The 14576-nt window shown below is 37.9% G+C and overlaps 1 protein-coding gene across 1 annotated transcript in view; it reads right to left on the reverse strand.

Annotated features, from left to right (window-relative positions):
• Calr (calreticulin) overlaps positions 1-14576 on the reverse strand; it is an 81270-nt gene that overhangs the window by 26534 nt on the left and 40160 nt on the right. Inside the window, exons 4-5 of the mRNA XM_090386492.1 lie at positions 10775-10869; positions 1303-1512 (exon numbers count right to left, since the gene is read on the reverse strand). Of these exons, the coding sequence (XP_090242618.1) occupies positions 1303-1512; positions 10775-10869 (305 nt within the window). The remainder of the gene's footprint in view (positions 1-1302; positions 1513-10774; positions 10870-14576) is intronic.

The following is a 14576-nucleotide window of genomic DNA, read 5'->3' on the forward strand; positions in this document are numbered from 1 at the left end:
GTGGACTACTGTTATTAGTGGAGTCCCACAGGGTTCAGTGTTGGGTCCACTGTTTTGTATATTTATTAATGATATTGATGAAGGTATATCAGGCTTAATGTTGAAGTTTGCAGATGATACAAAGGTTGGCAGGGTTGTTAATGACAATAATGGCAGTGTGCTACCGCAACAGGATCTAGATAATTTGAGCAGATGGGCTATTAAGTGGCAACTGAAGTTTAACCTTGACAAATGCAAAATAGTGCATATGGGTAGAAGTAACCCCAGAGAAACGTACAACTGCGTGGTACTACACTTAAGGTAGTAGAAAATGAAAGACCTGGGAGTAATTGTGTAGTCAGACATGAAGTATTCTGAGTAATGCAGACAGGCTGCCAGGGCAGGTCATGGGGTTTTGTCAATGATATATAGAATTTTGCTAGCAGGGAAAAGGAGGCGATTGTCCCTCTGTATAAGGCAATGGTCAGGCTACGCCTTGAGTACTGCGTACCGGTCTGGAGGCCTCATTTTAGGAAGGATGTAGACTTTCTTGAGCATGTACAGAGAAGGGCAACAAGAATGTGAGTGGAATGAAAGGATCCTCTTATCAAGAGAAGCTTAAGTTCAGCAAATTGCAGTGGCTGGAGACTAGGCACCTGTGTGGTGATCTGATTGAGGTGTATAAGGCCTTGAATGAGTTGAGCACACTGAATTCTGATGGGATCCTTCCATTTGTTCAGATTACAAACCTAAGGGGGCATAAATTGAAATTAAGAAAAGACAGATGTAGTATAGATGTGTGGAAATTTGCCTTTAGCCAGTGGGTGGTTAATTGCTGGAACAAACTTCCATCTGTCGTTGTGGAAGTTGATAGGTTGAATAAATTTAAGGAGGAACTGCAATTTTTCTTTACTCTTATTTAAACTTTGTACTTATCCTGTTATATTTCCAGCAAGATTGTATCTCTGCCGCTGCTTGTTAAGCCCTGGCTTAGTGCTGTGAAGCGTTTGTAAAGGTAGGGTACCTGTATGTACCTAACAATAAAGATATTTATCCATTAAGATAAAAATATATGAATGCACAGTGCAGCAATCGGAAAACGAGACTGTTATGACAACAGTGTGAGCTGAGGCATTTGGAGGGAATGGTGCGATTTTTTTTTTTTTTTTTGGCTGATGCTGCATAAGCTTGTACACTTGCTTTCTTGCATCACATGCCACTACTACTTCTGAAGAACGTAACTTGACCAAAATTCTTAAATTTTACATACAAACGAAGTAGAAGATGGTTATTCTTCTAATATAGAAAAGTATAAAAACTTACATCAGGCTTTTTGTCATCTGGATCATCAATTTTTGCCCTGTCATCCCAATCTTCTGGCTTCTTTGCCTCTGGATCTTTGATTTTTCTTGGGGGTAGAAACTTCCAGTCTTTCTCGAGTTCACCACTTTCAACCTTTTCATTGTCGATTTTTACCACATATGTATTATCTGGTTTCACTATAAGTGTGTAGAGATGTGTATATACGTCATCCTAAAATAAAAAAAGGTAAAAGAAAACTTCATTGACACAACATGCTGAAATCAAGCTGCAACCCAAAAATAGATTTGGGGGAGGGACAGCACAATGGGAGTTTATCAATAATGGCAAAGTAAGAGCATCCACTGCTGTTAACCTATTTGGAATTCTTAAGTGCTTAACATCACTTACAGGGAAAAATTTATTAGTCATTACAGCACTCCACAATTCCCTGCATCATCTATACCAGCAAAATCAGGACATTAATTACAATTAAAATTTACTTAGCCACAAAAGCAAAGCATGTTAAGAACTTTTTCATCAAAAAATGTTACTTCCTTAGATCATTGTCATTATGAACTAACAAGTTGACCAAACAGTGTACCACAGAGTAAGATATAAAGTAATGATTTGGATTTTTTTAAAAAAATGCAATGTTGTTACTTTACAGCTTACTCTGTATTAATTTTTGTAAGATACCAGTATCTTCCAAAAATTTAATGATTTCATAATTTACTTTTAAATTCTGGTCAATGTTGTTATTGGTAGCAACAGGAAGGAAACATGATGGGAAAGGGGAATACTTTTCATTTAAGAAGCACAGATTCTAAAAACGTACTACCCACAAGACACAGGAAGTTGTGCATTTTCCAACATTTTTCTATAGCACATCAACATTGCTTATTTCAGATGAGAATGAGTCTGATATAGGAAAAATAAGTGATGGATTTCATGAAATTTTTACATTTAGTTCTTTTAGGAGTTGACAATCCATCCCAAGTTTTCATTAAAATCAGAAAAACATGAATCCAGGTGCTGCTTCTTTGTTAATACTACTTGTAAATTTAATTCTGTATGCTGCATTAACTACACTTTCTTTCCAGTGATCTCATGTCTCTAGAATAAAGACAATTACATGGGGCAGAGGCTGAGAAACTTAAGGTCTTGCTTCCAGATAAACAATACAGCCAAAAAAACCAAACTGGTTTCATTAGTCTGCTGCATTTTCCTTTTTTCAACTAAAAAAAAATATTCTAATTCTACAGCCAGCTGGTGACAGTCTAAACACCATCAGCCTACAAGGTCCATAAAATGAAAATCATGTGCACGTAGCAAAAAACCAGAAGCACGGCATTTTATAAGAACTGTGGCACATGGAATCAGGTTTTGAATTGAATTACAGGATACAAGTAGTAGGCACATACATATTCTAAAATTACTTAAAAGATTCTTTTAACATAATTATTAAAAAAAAGACTAAGTTTATAATACAAATTCATCACAATATTATTGCAGTCTACCTTATAAACTCATGTGAGCTCACATGGGTGCCACAGAGCAGTTTGTTACTAAAGAGGGACAACAAGTACTTATTCCTGGTTGACAAATTTCCTTTTGTTTATAATTAAAGAGAAGATTTTACTTGTGCTGGTCCTATGGATGATTTGACAACTGCTTTATGCACCATCATGGAAATCTTTAAATTGAGGGAGCTCTTGAAATTTATTCCATCCCCACCCAACTACTTTTAAAATACCTTGTGTCTCTAGAACAGCCATAATAATTGGACTAAATACACTGTTTAGCACAGGGATGCCATCCATTCCTGTTTTTCCTCCCATATTCTAATTTTTTTTATTTATGAAAATAAAAAACACTTTTACAATAAATTAGATTGTACTGATTAAAATGTATTCCAAATAAGAGGGTACATAATTTATCTTATTATGCCACACTTATTACAAAAGCTTCTGAACACCCTGGTTGTCTTGGGTTTGAAGTGAAGAAATGTCAGCAAATACATTTGCTGACATTTCTACATTAATAAAAAATAATGCTTCTCTTTGCCAAGATACCATGGTTGGAGGTGGTAACTCAGCAGCACTGCCCCTGCATCCACAAAATATTTTACAACCTCCTTGTATAAATGCTCTCAGCAAAGGAACACTATACATTACACCTCAAAAATACCAAAATCACTTGGATAGTTGATTACATAGCTTGAAGTTTAGGAAAACTTCCATGTGCAAATTACTCTATAGAATTGTATCATTTCTAACCCACATAACACATTACAAAATACAAGATGGCATATTAGGTTACCAATTAATAGAGCTTTAGATGAAAGTAGGCTAAAATACAAAGCAATCTAGAAAGATTCTTTTTGCAGGTAAACTGTAAAAACATATCAATGGCAACAAACAAAACTGCCTATCAGAGGCATGAACAATGTGACTTTTCTTTTAGATTAAGCATGATTTAAATGTCACAGTTTGTCAAAATTTGAATAAATGTCAATGTCATAACTCAAATTATTGCTAATAAAGATGGGAGGAAGGGGTGGTAAGTGGCTTATTTTAATTTAAATCTGAAAACTAAATGCAATTTCCCTAACCAATAAATACACATAATGACAAAGCTATAAATAACCAATTAAGACTGTTCCAAGTAATATTTTATTTTCATTTCAAATTAATCCTTTTTTGATGAAGTTCCCACAGAGTTAATATTTTGAAGTCCTGAAATATAATTAATATATGCCAGATTGATTTAATATTGACTAAACCTGTCAGGCAACTTTTATTAGACAGACAACTTGAGTAGTCAATACCCGCTAAGTTTCGTAGAATCAGATAAATGCTAATAATTTATAGAGGATCTGCGATCTCATTATGGATTTAAAATAAACTTTGTTGATATTTTTGAAAAGGGGTAGTATAGGCTATTTTTGGAAAAATCCAAAATTTTTATATAGCATTTTTAGAAATTTTAGGAATATTATATATTTTATTTAGAGTCAGAAGAATACTCTTACCTGGGGTTTTCTTCGGGGACAGCTGCATCCGGGTGAGGTGTAATTCAGGTGTTGAAACTGCAATTTATATGGAAGGAGGGTGAAGGAAAAATCCAGCTTTTGTCCTAAATCCTTGCATGGGGAGTAATTGTAGGCATAAAGGGAGATGATGTCCTGAAGCCTGATGGAGGCTTTTCATTAATACCATCTTCAAAGGAAGGTGAAGATGTGTTGAGGCAGTCTTTTATAACCTGGCACGTTCCATTGCCGTATTTCAAAAGCGTGGTGGTGGTGTGGTTGAATAGTCAAGAAAGGGTGGAGTAGGGAAAGGAAAAAAAATTTTCCTCTGCCACACTGTATTACACTTAGTTTGGAAAGGGAAAGAAAAGGGTTTCGCTCAAAAATCTGGGTGCATGACTATCCATCCCCATTAGTAGAGGTCATGGATTTGTGTGGATGGGGAGGGGGGGGGGATATGTTCTGTTGTTGAAGTTGAACTTATAGGATATTTGTTTTAGTTCCCATTCTACATAAACCAATAATAATCTCTGAATCACAGGACCTAAAACAAATATCCTGTAAGTTCAACTTATAGGATATTTTAGGATTATTTGTAGGAAAATTACATTTAACAACACATCACAACATCCACCCCACCAAATCCAGGACCTCTAATAACGGGAACAGGTAGTCACGCATCAGGATTTCCAAGCAAAACCCCTTCTTTCTTTCCCACTTTTTTTCCCCCTTGGCAAAAGAAAAAAAAAAACCCAACAATTTCCAAACTATAAGTGTAACACAGTGAAGCAGGAAATTTTTTCCTTATCCCCCACCTTTTTTGACTTTCAACCCCCAACACACACTTTTGAAATAGCCTATACCAGTGGATTTCAACTGGAGTGGCGCAACAATATTCCAGGAGTGCCATGTAATTTGGGTTTAAGTTATTTAAACTTATTATTTTTTAATTTAAGTTTATTTCATTATAAAAAGGTGTACAGTATCTTTTTAATTTTGTGGTGATCTATAATTGATGTTTACTTAGTACCTCTATATAAAGAATAAAATTATATACTGTACATACACACATATATATATATGAAATATGAAAACTAAGAAGCGGAAGAAAAAAAAAAATAGGAAAACAGTACATGTACTTGAATGCGCCAAGCAGCAAAACAGGATACATGTATATAAATAAGTGTTACAAATGAAAGTAAAATAAAAATAGATGGAGAAGTTATTAATCACAAAATGCCAAGCCTAGTTGAAGAGAAAAAGAATGTTAAGAACCTATATATATAAAAAAAAATCATTAAGTAGAATTAAGTCTGAATTAATGTTGAATTAACAGGCTAATCATATGTACATATGTTTAGCCTGTTTTTCTTTTCATTTTTCATAATTTAATATTATCAGTAATTACTTATGTTCAATCTTATTTTCTCTATTTTATTTTGGTCACAGAGGGCTCCCATAGTTCTTCTCTTCTGAGCAACTCCACCATCGTTCATCATAGTTTTCCCTGTGTTTGCATTCCATTCTTATTAATTATATTTGCATAATTATATCTTATTAATCTTGATCGCATATTTGTATCTTCATTTCTTGATTATATTCCACTCAACTTGTTTCTGCCAAATATCATAGATATTTAATTTTTCTCCTTTTCATATCAAATCACTCAAAATATACACTACAAGCTAGCGGTGTTAATTTCCACTTCTACTAACACTCTCACAGCCAAGGCCCTCTCTGAGGTTGGGTACTTACACACCCAACTTGCCTAGTATCCTTTAAACTCTTTTCCTTCTACTCTTCGTTTTTCCGCCCGTTGAACTATTAGCATAATACGAGGTGATTCAGACATTCTCACTATCTTTGCCTCTATATTTTTAACTTCTTTTCCCTCCCTTACCTTGCATTGCTTACTTTTTCTATACTGCTGCCTTGTTATTTATTATTTAATTTACATACTTTCGATTTAAACTTGCATTCTTACATACTATCGACTCAATTTATTAATCTAAATACACTGCTTTGGGGCTACCTTACTCATGTTTCTGGAGATGATTTTTTTTTTTTTTATCTATTTCATTTTAATAGCTTCTCCATCAGCATGAGTTTGCATAGAAACACAGTGTTTGGTACATGATCAGGTGTAGCCCCCTCAAATACCTGATCTATGTACCAATTTTTAATTTTTTTAAAATTTTTATTTTAAATCTACTACCCTCCCCTCTTTTTCTTTCAGCTTTTGTACATATGATTAGCCTGTTAATTCAACATTAATTCAGACTTAATTCTACTTAATGATTTTTTTTTATATAGGTTCTTAACATTCTCTCTTTTCTCTTCAACTAGGCTTGGCATTTTGTGATTAATAACTTCTCCATCTATATTTATTTTACTTTCATTTGTAACACATACATATATATCTATAGAGAAAATTTAGTAGGGGTGCCACAAAATAAAATACTTAGGGGTGTCGTTATTAAAAAAGGTTGGCCTATACTATCCCTTTTCAAAAAATCCACGAAGTTTATTTTAAATCCATAATGAGATCGCAGATCCTCTACAAGGAAAAATTACAATAAATTATTAGCATTTGTCTGATTTTATGAAAACTAGTGGATCTCGACTACTCAAATTGTCTGTGCAACTTGTCTAATAAAGTTTCGAGACTTTAGGACCTCCACATTTTTTTACTCTGTTATATAGCAACTTTTATTAGTTGTTACAATTTATTTTGACAGAAATAAAGTAATAATATAAAGTAACAGTCCATCCAACATAACGAAACAGGCCTACGCGCTCTGGATTCATTACGAAATTTATTATAGTTACACACAGAGCGTACAAATAAAGAAGAAATATGAGCTTTCGGCTATATGGTAGCCTTCATCAGAATTAAAAAATACATGAATGGCAGTTGGAATGAAGATGTGCACTGCCAGGTGCGTGAGACGCGAGGTTTAATTGTTTGTTGACGTCTGTGGCTGTGACGCATGATGACGTGGCCAGCGCTTGTCCAATGATAGAACTACTGACTGTGATCGGGTTGACTTGGCAACCACTGTTCCTGTTCAAGGATTTATTCGAAGATTTTATATTTAACGATTCCAACCAGGTACGTTTTAGGTAATGGTGGGATCTGTCTACCACCACGACATCGCGGTGTGGATCGATGTCGTGGTGGGTTGTCCAGACATGTTCGGCGATAGCTGAGTGTTCTATATCCGCTAAACGGATCGCTCTTTTGTGCTCCGAGAGACGTTTCTCGAGTCGACGTCCAGTCTCTCCAAAGTAGCAGCTAGTGCAGTCACGGCAAGAGATGCGGTAGACCAAACCACTCTGCAGAAGGGTGGGGACAGGTGTTTTCACGTTGGAAATGAAAGAACGCAGTTTCTTGCCTGGGAGTTGGATGCACTTTATTCCGTGCGTTCTCAGGATTCTACCGATCTGTTGTGACAGGTTGGGGTAGTATGGGATGAATGCCCTCGTGGATGGCTCGTCACTGTTGGTGTTGTAGCTGGTCGTCACGATGTCACGTGTCTGTAGATCACACCTGTCGAGGACGTCAATGGGGTAACCACACCTCGTAAGGTCTACTTTGACCCTAGTGACCTCTTTGCGTCTTTCATCAGCGGAGAGGAGGTGGCCTCGCGCGTGTGCTGACCGGAAGTTGGTGAACTGGCCAGCACACATGGGCTTACGATAAACTGTAGTCCTCAGGTATGTGCCTTCACGTCGGACTGGTGACATAAAGTGTTGTTGTACGCTCTGTGTGTAACTATAATAAATTGCTTAATGAATCCAGAGCGCGTAGGCCTGTTTCGTTATGTTCGTACTATTCTTGGCCAACCAGCATACGACATGGTCGTGAGACTACAGAAAGATTTTATCTTTATAGCCCGTAGTAGACAACACCTGAGGTTTGCGCATAGGTGCAAAGCTAACGAGATTATACCGAAAGGGTTTCGCTACAAACAACCGTTTTCTAATGAGCGCATGAGACGTGCCTGTCGGAACTTCGGCCTCAAAACCCTACGTATATGGATCGGCTGCCTCCATCATGACATACAACGTGCTTCAGCGAGCAAGGCAACCCTACTAGCCGACCTTAAGACTCTGATTCCCGATCCCGTTTACACCGATGTGGTCAACACTTTATGTCACCAGGCCGTCAGAGAATCAGATCTTTATTGTGCCCGACAGAAACGTAAGTTTTGTAATTTGATTAATGAATCCCGTCAATTTCGCAGCCAACGTAATACCCCTCTCACTAATTCCACGGACTTCGTATTGAACCTAAGCAGCAAACAGTTATCTGCGGACCAAATAAACTTATTGACTCTTGGCATGACATTTGCCGTTCTTCCTAAGCACCCGCCGATCACCGACATCGCCTTAGGTGTGGAAGCCAGCTTATCACGCCTCCCAGAAGATGTAGCCAACACAATCCGCTTGAAGACTGCAGCAGTTCTACACCGTGCTCGCCCCGTCTCTTCTAACCTCAACCGTACACAGTTTTCTGCCCTCAAGGCATTGAAACAGGATTCGTCCATCGTCATTCTACCGGCAGACAAAGGCCGCCGTACGGTTGTAATGGATCACACTGATTACATGGCGAAAGCGCTACTACTTTTACGAGATACTACCGTATACAAACCACTGACCATCAACCCCAACAGAGTTTTAGAACGATGGGAATCAGAGGTGAATATCCTCATCAACAGTTGGCTGAAACAAGGGAAGATCACACAGTCAACCCGTAATCACCTCCGTGCCTCCGGATGTCAGATCCCACGGTTTTACGGCCTACCGAAAGTGCACAAAGAAGACACACCACTGAGACCAATTGTATCCTGCTGTGGATCACCGACTTACGAGCTGTCTAAATTTGTCTCGAGACTTCTTTCTCCTCTAGTTGGCAAGACCACCCACACCGTCTCCAACAGTGTTGAATTCATAAAGAGGATTCGCACTGTATCCATCTCGCAGGATCAAGTTATGGCATCGTTCGACGTCATATCGCTCTTTACCTCCATCCCTGTGGAACTTGCCATTTCTTGTGCAAAACAACTCTTGGACAATGATAGAACCCTCAACGAAAGAACTGGTCTCACACCCGATGACATTTCCGCCGCCCTCAGACTGTGCTTAACAGGGGGTGCGATCATATTTAATGACTCAGTCTACCAGCAGATACATGGCACGGCCATGGGTTCCCCTGTCAGCTCAGTCACAGCAAACATCGTGATGGAGGAGTTAGAGGGACGTGCGTTTGCACACGCACCAGATCACATCGCCTTTTGGTGTCGCTATGTTGACGATGTGTTCGTGGTCATCCCTAGAGACTCAGGTCAGCGACTTCTATCATACCTCAACTCACTATCGCCCTTCATAAAATTCACGATTGAGCTGGAGTCGAACAACTCCTTACCATACCTAGACACACTGAGGACTACAGTTTATCGTAAGCCCATGTGTGCTGGCCAGTTCACCAACTTCCGGTCAGCACACACGCGAGGCCACCTCCTCTCCACTGCCCGAACCTTGCTTACTCGCGCCTGGACACACTCCAGCTCCGCTGATGAAAGACGCAAAGAGGTCACTAGGGTCAAAGTAGACCTTACGAGGTGTGGCTACCCCATTGACGTCCTCAACAGGTGTGATCTACAGACATGTGACATCGTGACGACCAGCTACAACACCAACAGTGACGAGCCATCCACGAGGGCATTCATCCCATACTACCCCAACCTGTCACAACAGATCGGTAGAATCCTGAGAACGCACGGAATAAAGTGCATCCAACTCCCAGGCAAGAAACTGCGTTCTTTCATTTCCAACGTGAAAACACCTGTCCCCACCCTTCTGCAGAGCGGTTTGGTCTACCGCATCTCTTGCCGTGACTGCACTAGCTGCTACTTTGGAGAGACTGGACGTCGACTCGAGAAACGTCTCTCGGAGCACAAAAGAGCGATCCGTTTAGCGGATATAGAACACTCAGCTATCGCCGAACATGTCTGGACAACCCACCACGACATCGATCCACACCGCGATGTCGTGGTGGTAGACAGATCCCACCATTACCTAAAACGTACCTGGTTGGAATCGTTAAATATAAAATCTTCGGATAAATCCTTGAACAGGAACAGTGGTTGCCAAGTCAACCCGATCACAGTCAGTAGTTCTATCATTGGACAAGCGCTGGCCACGTCATCATGCGTCACAGCCACAGACGTCAACAAACAATTAAACCTCGCGTCTCACGCACCTGGCAGTGCACATCTTCATTCCAACTGCCATTCATGTATTTTTTAATTCTGATGAAGGCTACCATATAGCCGAAAGCTCATATATTTCTTCTTTATTTGTACGCTCTGTGTGTAACTATAATAAATTTCTTAACAGTCCATCCATTTTAATATAATAGCAACAGTTTTAAAACATATCAAGTACCGCAATAATGTTTACCTTGCAACGAATGTCCTTCTCAATTAAGAGATTCTTTCCTTTGTAATTAAAAATTACATGAACTTTCTTTGTCCCAGGTCCGCAAATATCAGGCCCTGAAAGAAAGAAGAGAAATATTAGCACAAGACAGTTGTGATAAGCATTGAAGCAGCATTATTTAATTTCACAACCCTACATTTTATTAAAAATATTGATAATCAGTGCAAAATACAACCAAGCAGCCATGCAATCAGCCCCTTTTTTCTAAAAACTGAGATATCACTGTGAAGGAGAGGGAGTGAATCACCATTTTTAATCAGGTTTGCACTAAATGTTTCAAGTAAAAGCAGTTTTTCTCCAGTGAAAGTGTGTGTGTGTGTGTGTGGGGTGACAAACCTTTCCCTTGCAAAATCTGTAAGAATTGGACAAAAAAAAAGAGAAAGGGAGTGAGGGGAGACATTGTGAGATTGCTCTATCTTAATTCAATAGTCAGTGGCAACCTCCTTTACAACTGTTAGGAAACCACAAGGCTCATCTTCCATTTGGAAGAGCATTGTCCTCACAGCCACCCTGAAACCTTGCAAACAAATTATGGAAAATCTAGTGATAGGCATAATCAAATGATAATGGAAAGTCAATTAACTGGAACTCTGAACTCTAAATCCAACTTAATATGGATGACTCTTGTAGAACTGAAAAATTTATTGCTTTTAGAAAATATAAAATTATTAACTAAAATGTATCATTATGTTCTAACAATGCTGTATTTAACTCCTCATTTGCATGTTTTAGGACTACTAATTTCATTATTTACATTAAGCATTTTTGTTGTTGCGCATGTGTGCTATGGGGTTTAACGGTGTATAAGACTGCAATATGCATGCAATTGCAAGGAGTGTTGAGCAGAGAAGAGAATTAAATGAGATATTTTACTCTGTCAAAAGAAAACGTCCAGTATCTGCTAAAGATATGTTCAGTTCTAATATGCATGGATTCAAGGATCACCAAGAAAAATAAAGGAAAGAATAAAATTAAGAAAAAAAAATTAACATCCTTTCAAATGGAAATTGAAAGGATGCAGAATTGAGAAAATATGCCGAAATCATCAATACAGAAGGCATGGAAGTTATCCTGATGTGATAGAATTCACGATGGGGGGAAGAGTAAAGTTTTAAGGGGGGTCTTCTGGTGAAATTCCTAAATTTGTAGAACCTTGGCAAGACTAGTCACAATCACCGCAAGATATGCTGCATACCAGGTCATGAACAAGGAAAGGACTGAGCGATTGTATAGTATAGCGTGTAATTTTCGTATTGATCTGTCCACAATCTCAAATTCGGTATCTTTAAAGAATCTGTTAAGCTGTTTGTGCCACTGTTCAACGTATGGGACAGAAATAAAGTCCTTTTTGATATTACTATTGTTGGTTAGTGTAGTTTTCTGTATCCTAACCCTAGCTTGTACCCTAATTTGGTTTATTGCAGCAAGGGGGTAAACCCTGTTTAAGAAACTATGGTAAATATTTGTATTTCTGAGTCCAAAACAGATTCAGTTGTTGAATATATATAAACATTGAGAAATTGATTAAAGATAATCAATCTTTTGTAGGTGAATGGGTGATAACTGCTATAATGCAGAAGCATACCGGTGTTTGTAGGTTTATGATAGATGATAAATTGGATTTTTCAATACCGGAGTAAGTGTGAAATTTAGGAAATCTGAGTCTACAATGAATATTTTTTAAAAAAAAGTAAAAAATGTCTTGGATAGTGCTACTATCAGTAAAAACCAGAACAGTCATTTAAATACCTCCCATAGTATGTGATCTGGGGTAGAAAATGATTCAAATATATATATACACTCAATCGTTGAGAGATTGATCTCCAATATTAAGCCACCTCAGGCTAAATCTCATTCGCAAACCAAAAATTTGTTTGCATACTTCATCTTGAAAGGTAATACAGTTGACTTCAACTAAGTTAAGTGAAAAATTTCCTTGTATCATATGGAAGTGTTCTACATATCATATTGAGGCAACTTCTCTTAATTCTTTTACAAATATTGATATCAACGTAGAACATATTGATCATTGTAGCTCTGGTTCATACTATATATAATCTATATTATGAATTAATTTTGTTTATAATTATATTATTATAATAACTCATAACATTTTTAACATTACACACAGACACAGAGAGAGAGAGAGAGAGAGAGAGAGAGAGAGAGAGAGCAGATCTAGCAGCTAGAAAATTAAGTAGGGGTGCAACAAAATAAAATAAATTACTTAAGGGTGCCATTATTAAAACTCAGTAATTAAATCCTAGACATAAGTTAATTCATATCAATAAGTTAATTCTTTTTGTTATATCCTTAGCTTGGGCATTGCTGCTTTCTTCAATAATTTTTTATTACGCTGCATTCTATACAATGTTTCAAAAACCTCTGATTCTTTGATCCAATGGTTGCACTATGGAGTTTTTGTCCATAGTGCAACCTTTGATAATGGGATTCTGTCCAATTCCTTCAGGATAGGAAGGAAAATTTGAGATATCACCTATGCATTTATGTCGCTCTTATAGTCAATTCGTAGGTTTGTTTTTTCTCCTTTATACACACTGGTGTTCAAAGAAACTGCAGACCACCTTACAATTGCAATTGTGTCAGAATAACGTAAGTATATGGCAACATTTCTTACAGATTGCATCAGGTAAGACTGACTTCGCACCAATGACATTAAGAGTAGGAGATCTGCAGATTTACTTAAGACACGATAGGAGGGAATGTACAAGGCTCAAGGGTTAGAATTTTTTTCAGTGTGCTCTGTGCTTGTTAACAGGAGAGACTGCTTCTACAGGGATGGGATACACTTAAATAGAAAGGGTGCAAGAATATTTGCTGATGCTATCGAGGCAGTGTTAGGTGGGTCGGAAAACTGCTAGCTTGGGGGAATTCAGACTAAAAGTAGCCGCAGGCAGAGGTGAAGGTGATTCTTGCACAACTTCTATTAGAATAAGTAGTGACCTGGGGGGTTTCAGGGATGGATGGCAGCCATTGTGAAACAGGTGGGTATGTGGGATGTGTCAGGGTAACTAGGAATAGGTGCATGTATACCAATGTTAGAAGTATAGTAAATAAATTTGATGTGTTGGTCAAGACATCAAAGGCGGATATTCTTGGGATATCAGAGACTTGGTGTCACACTGATATTAGGAATGCAGAATTGGAATTTGGGGAGTACAGTGTGTACAGAAAGGAAGGAGCTGTCATGCTGTTAATTAAGAAAAACATACAATCAAAAGAAGTGCATCCAGTTGATATAGATGAACAATGCACTGCTGAGTCAGTTTGGTGTGACATAAGTATTGCAAAAGCAAAAATAGGAGGCGTGTGTTATAGGCCTAATGAGTACAATGAACAATCGTACAGAGAAATAGAGTGGGCTAGTAAACCAGAATGTCTTATAATGGGGGATTTTAACTTCCCAGGTATTGACTGGAACTTGTGGGTTCGTCACTCACACATTAGTAAGATTTGTGTGGATTTATTGGATGATTGTTTTCTGCAGTGATCATTCGTGTATTTGCAGACAAAGGAACCACTAGGTGGCAGTGATCAGTGTACTGATGTGGGATTTACTTATAGATATAATTACCATCAGGGGTAAAGGAAAGGGTTTTTGCTCCCATAAAGGTGAGTACAGTGGGATCAACTGACAATGTTACCAACAGTAAATTAAGTGGGAAGCATTCATGGAATTAATCATGGAAGCTACTAAAAGTTTCATACCTATTAAGAAATATTGTTCAAGGTTTAGGCCTGA

The sequence above is a fragment of the Mastigoproctus giganteus genome, chromosome 12 (genome assembly GCF_048544385.1).
Source record: "Mastigoproctus giganteus isolate SK-2022 chromosome 12, ASM4854438v1, whole genome shotgun sequence".
Taxonomy (NCBI): domain Eukaryota; kingdom Metazoa; phylum Arthropoda; class Arachnida; order Uropygi; family Thelyphonidae; genus Mastigoproctus; species Mastigoproctus giganteus.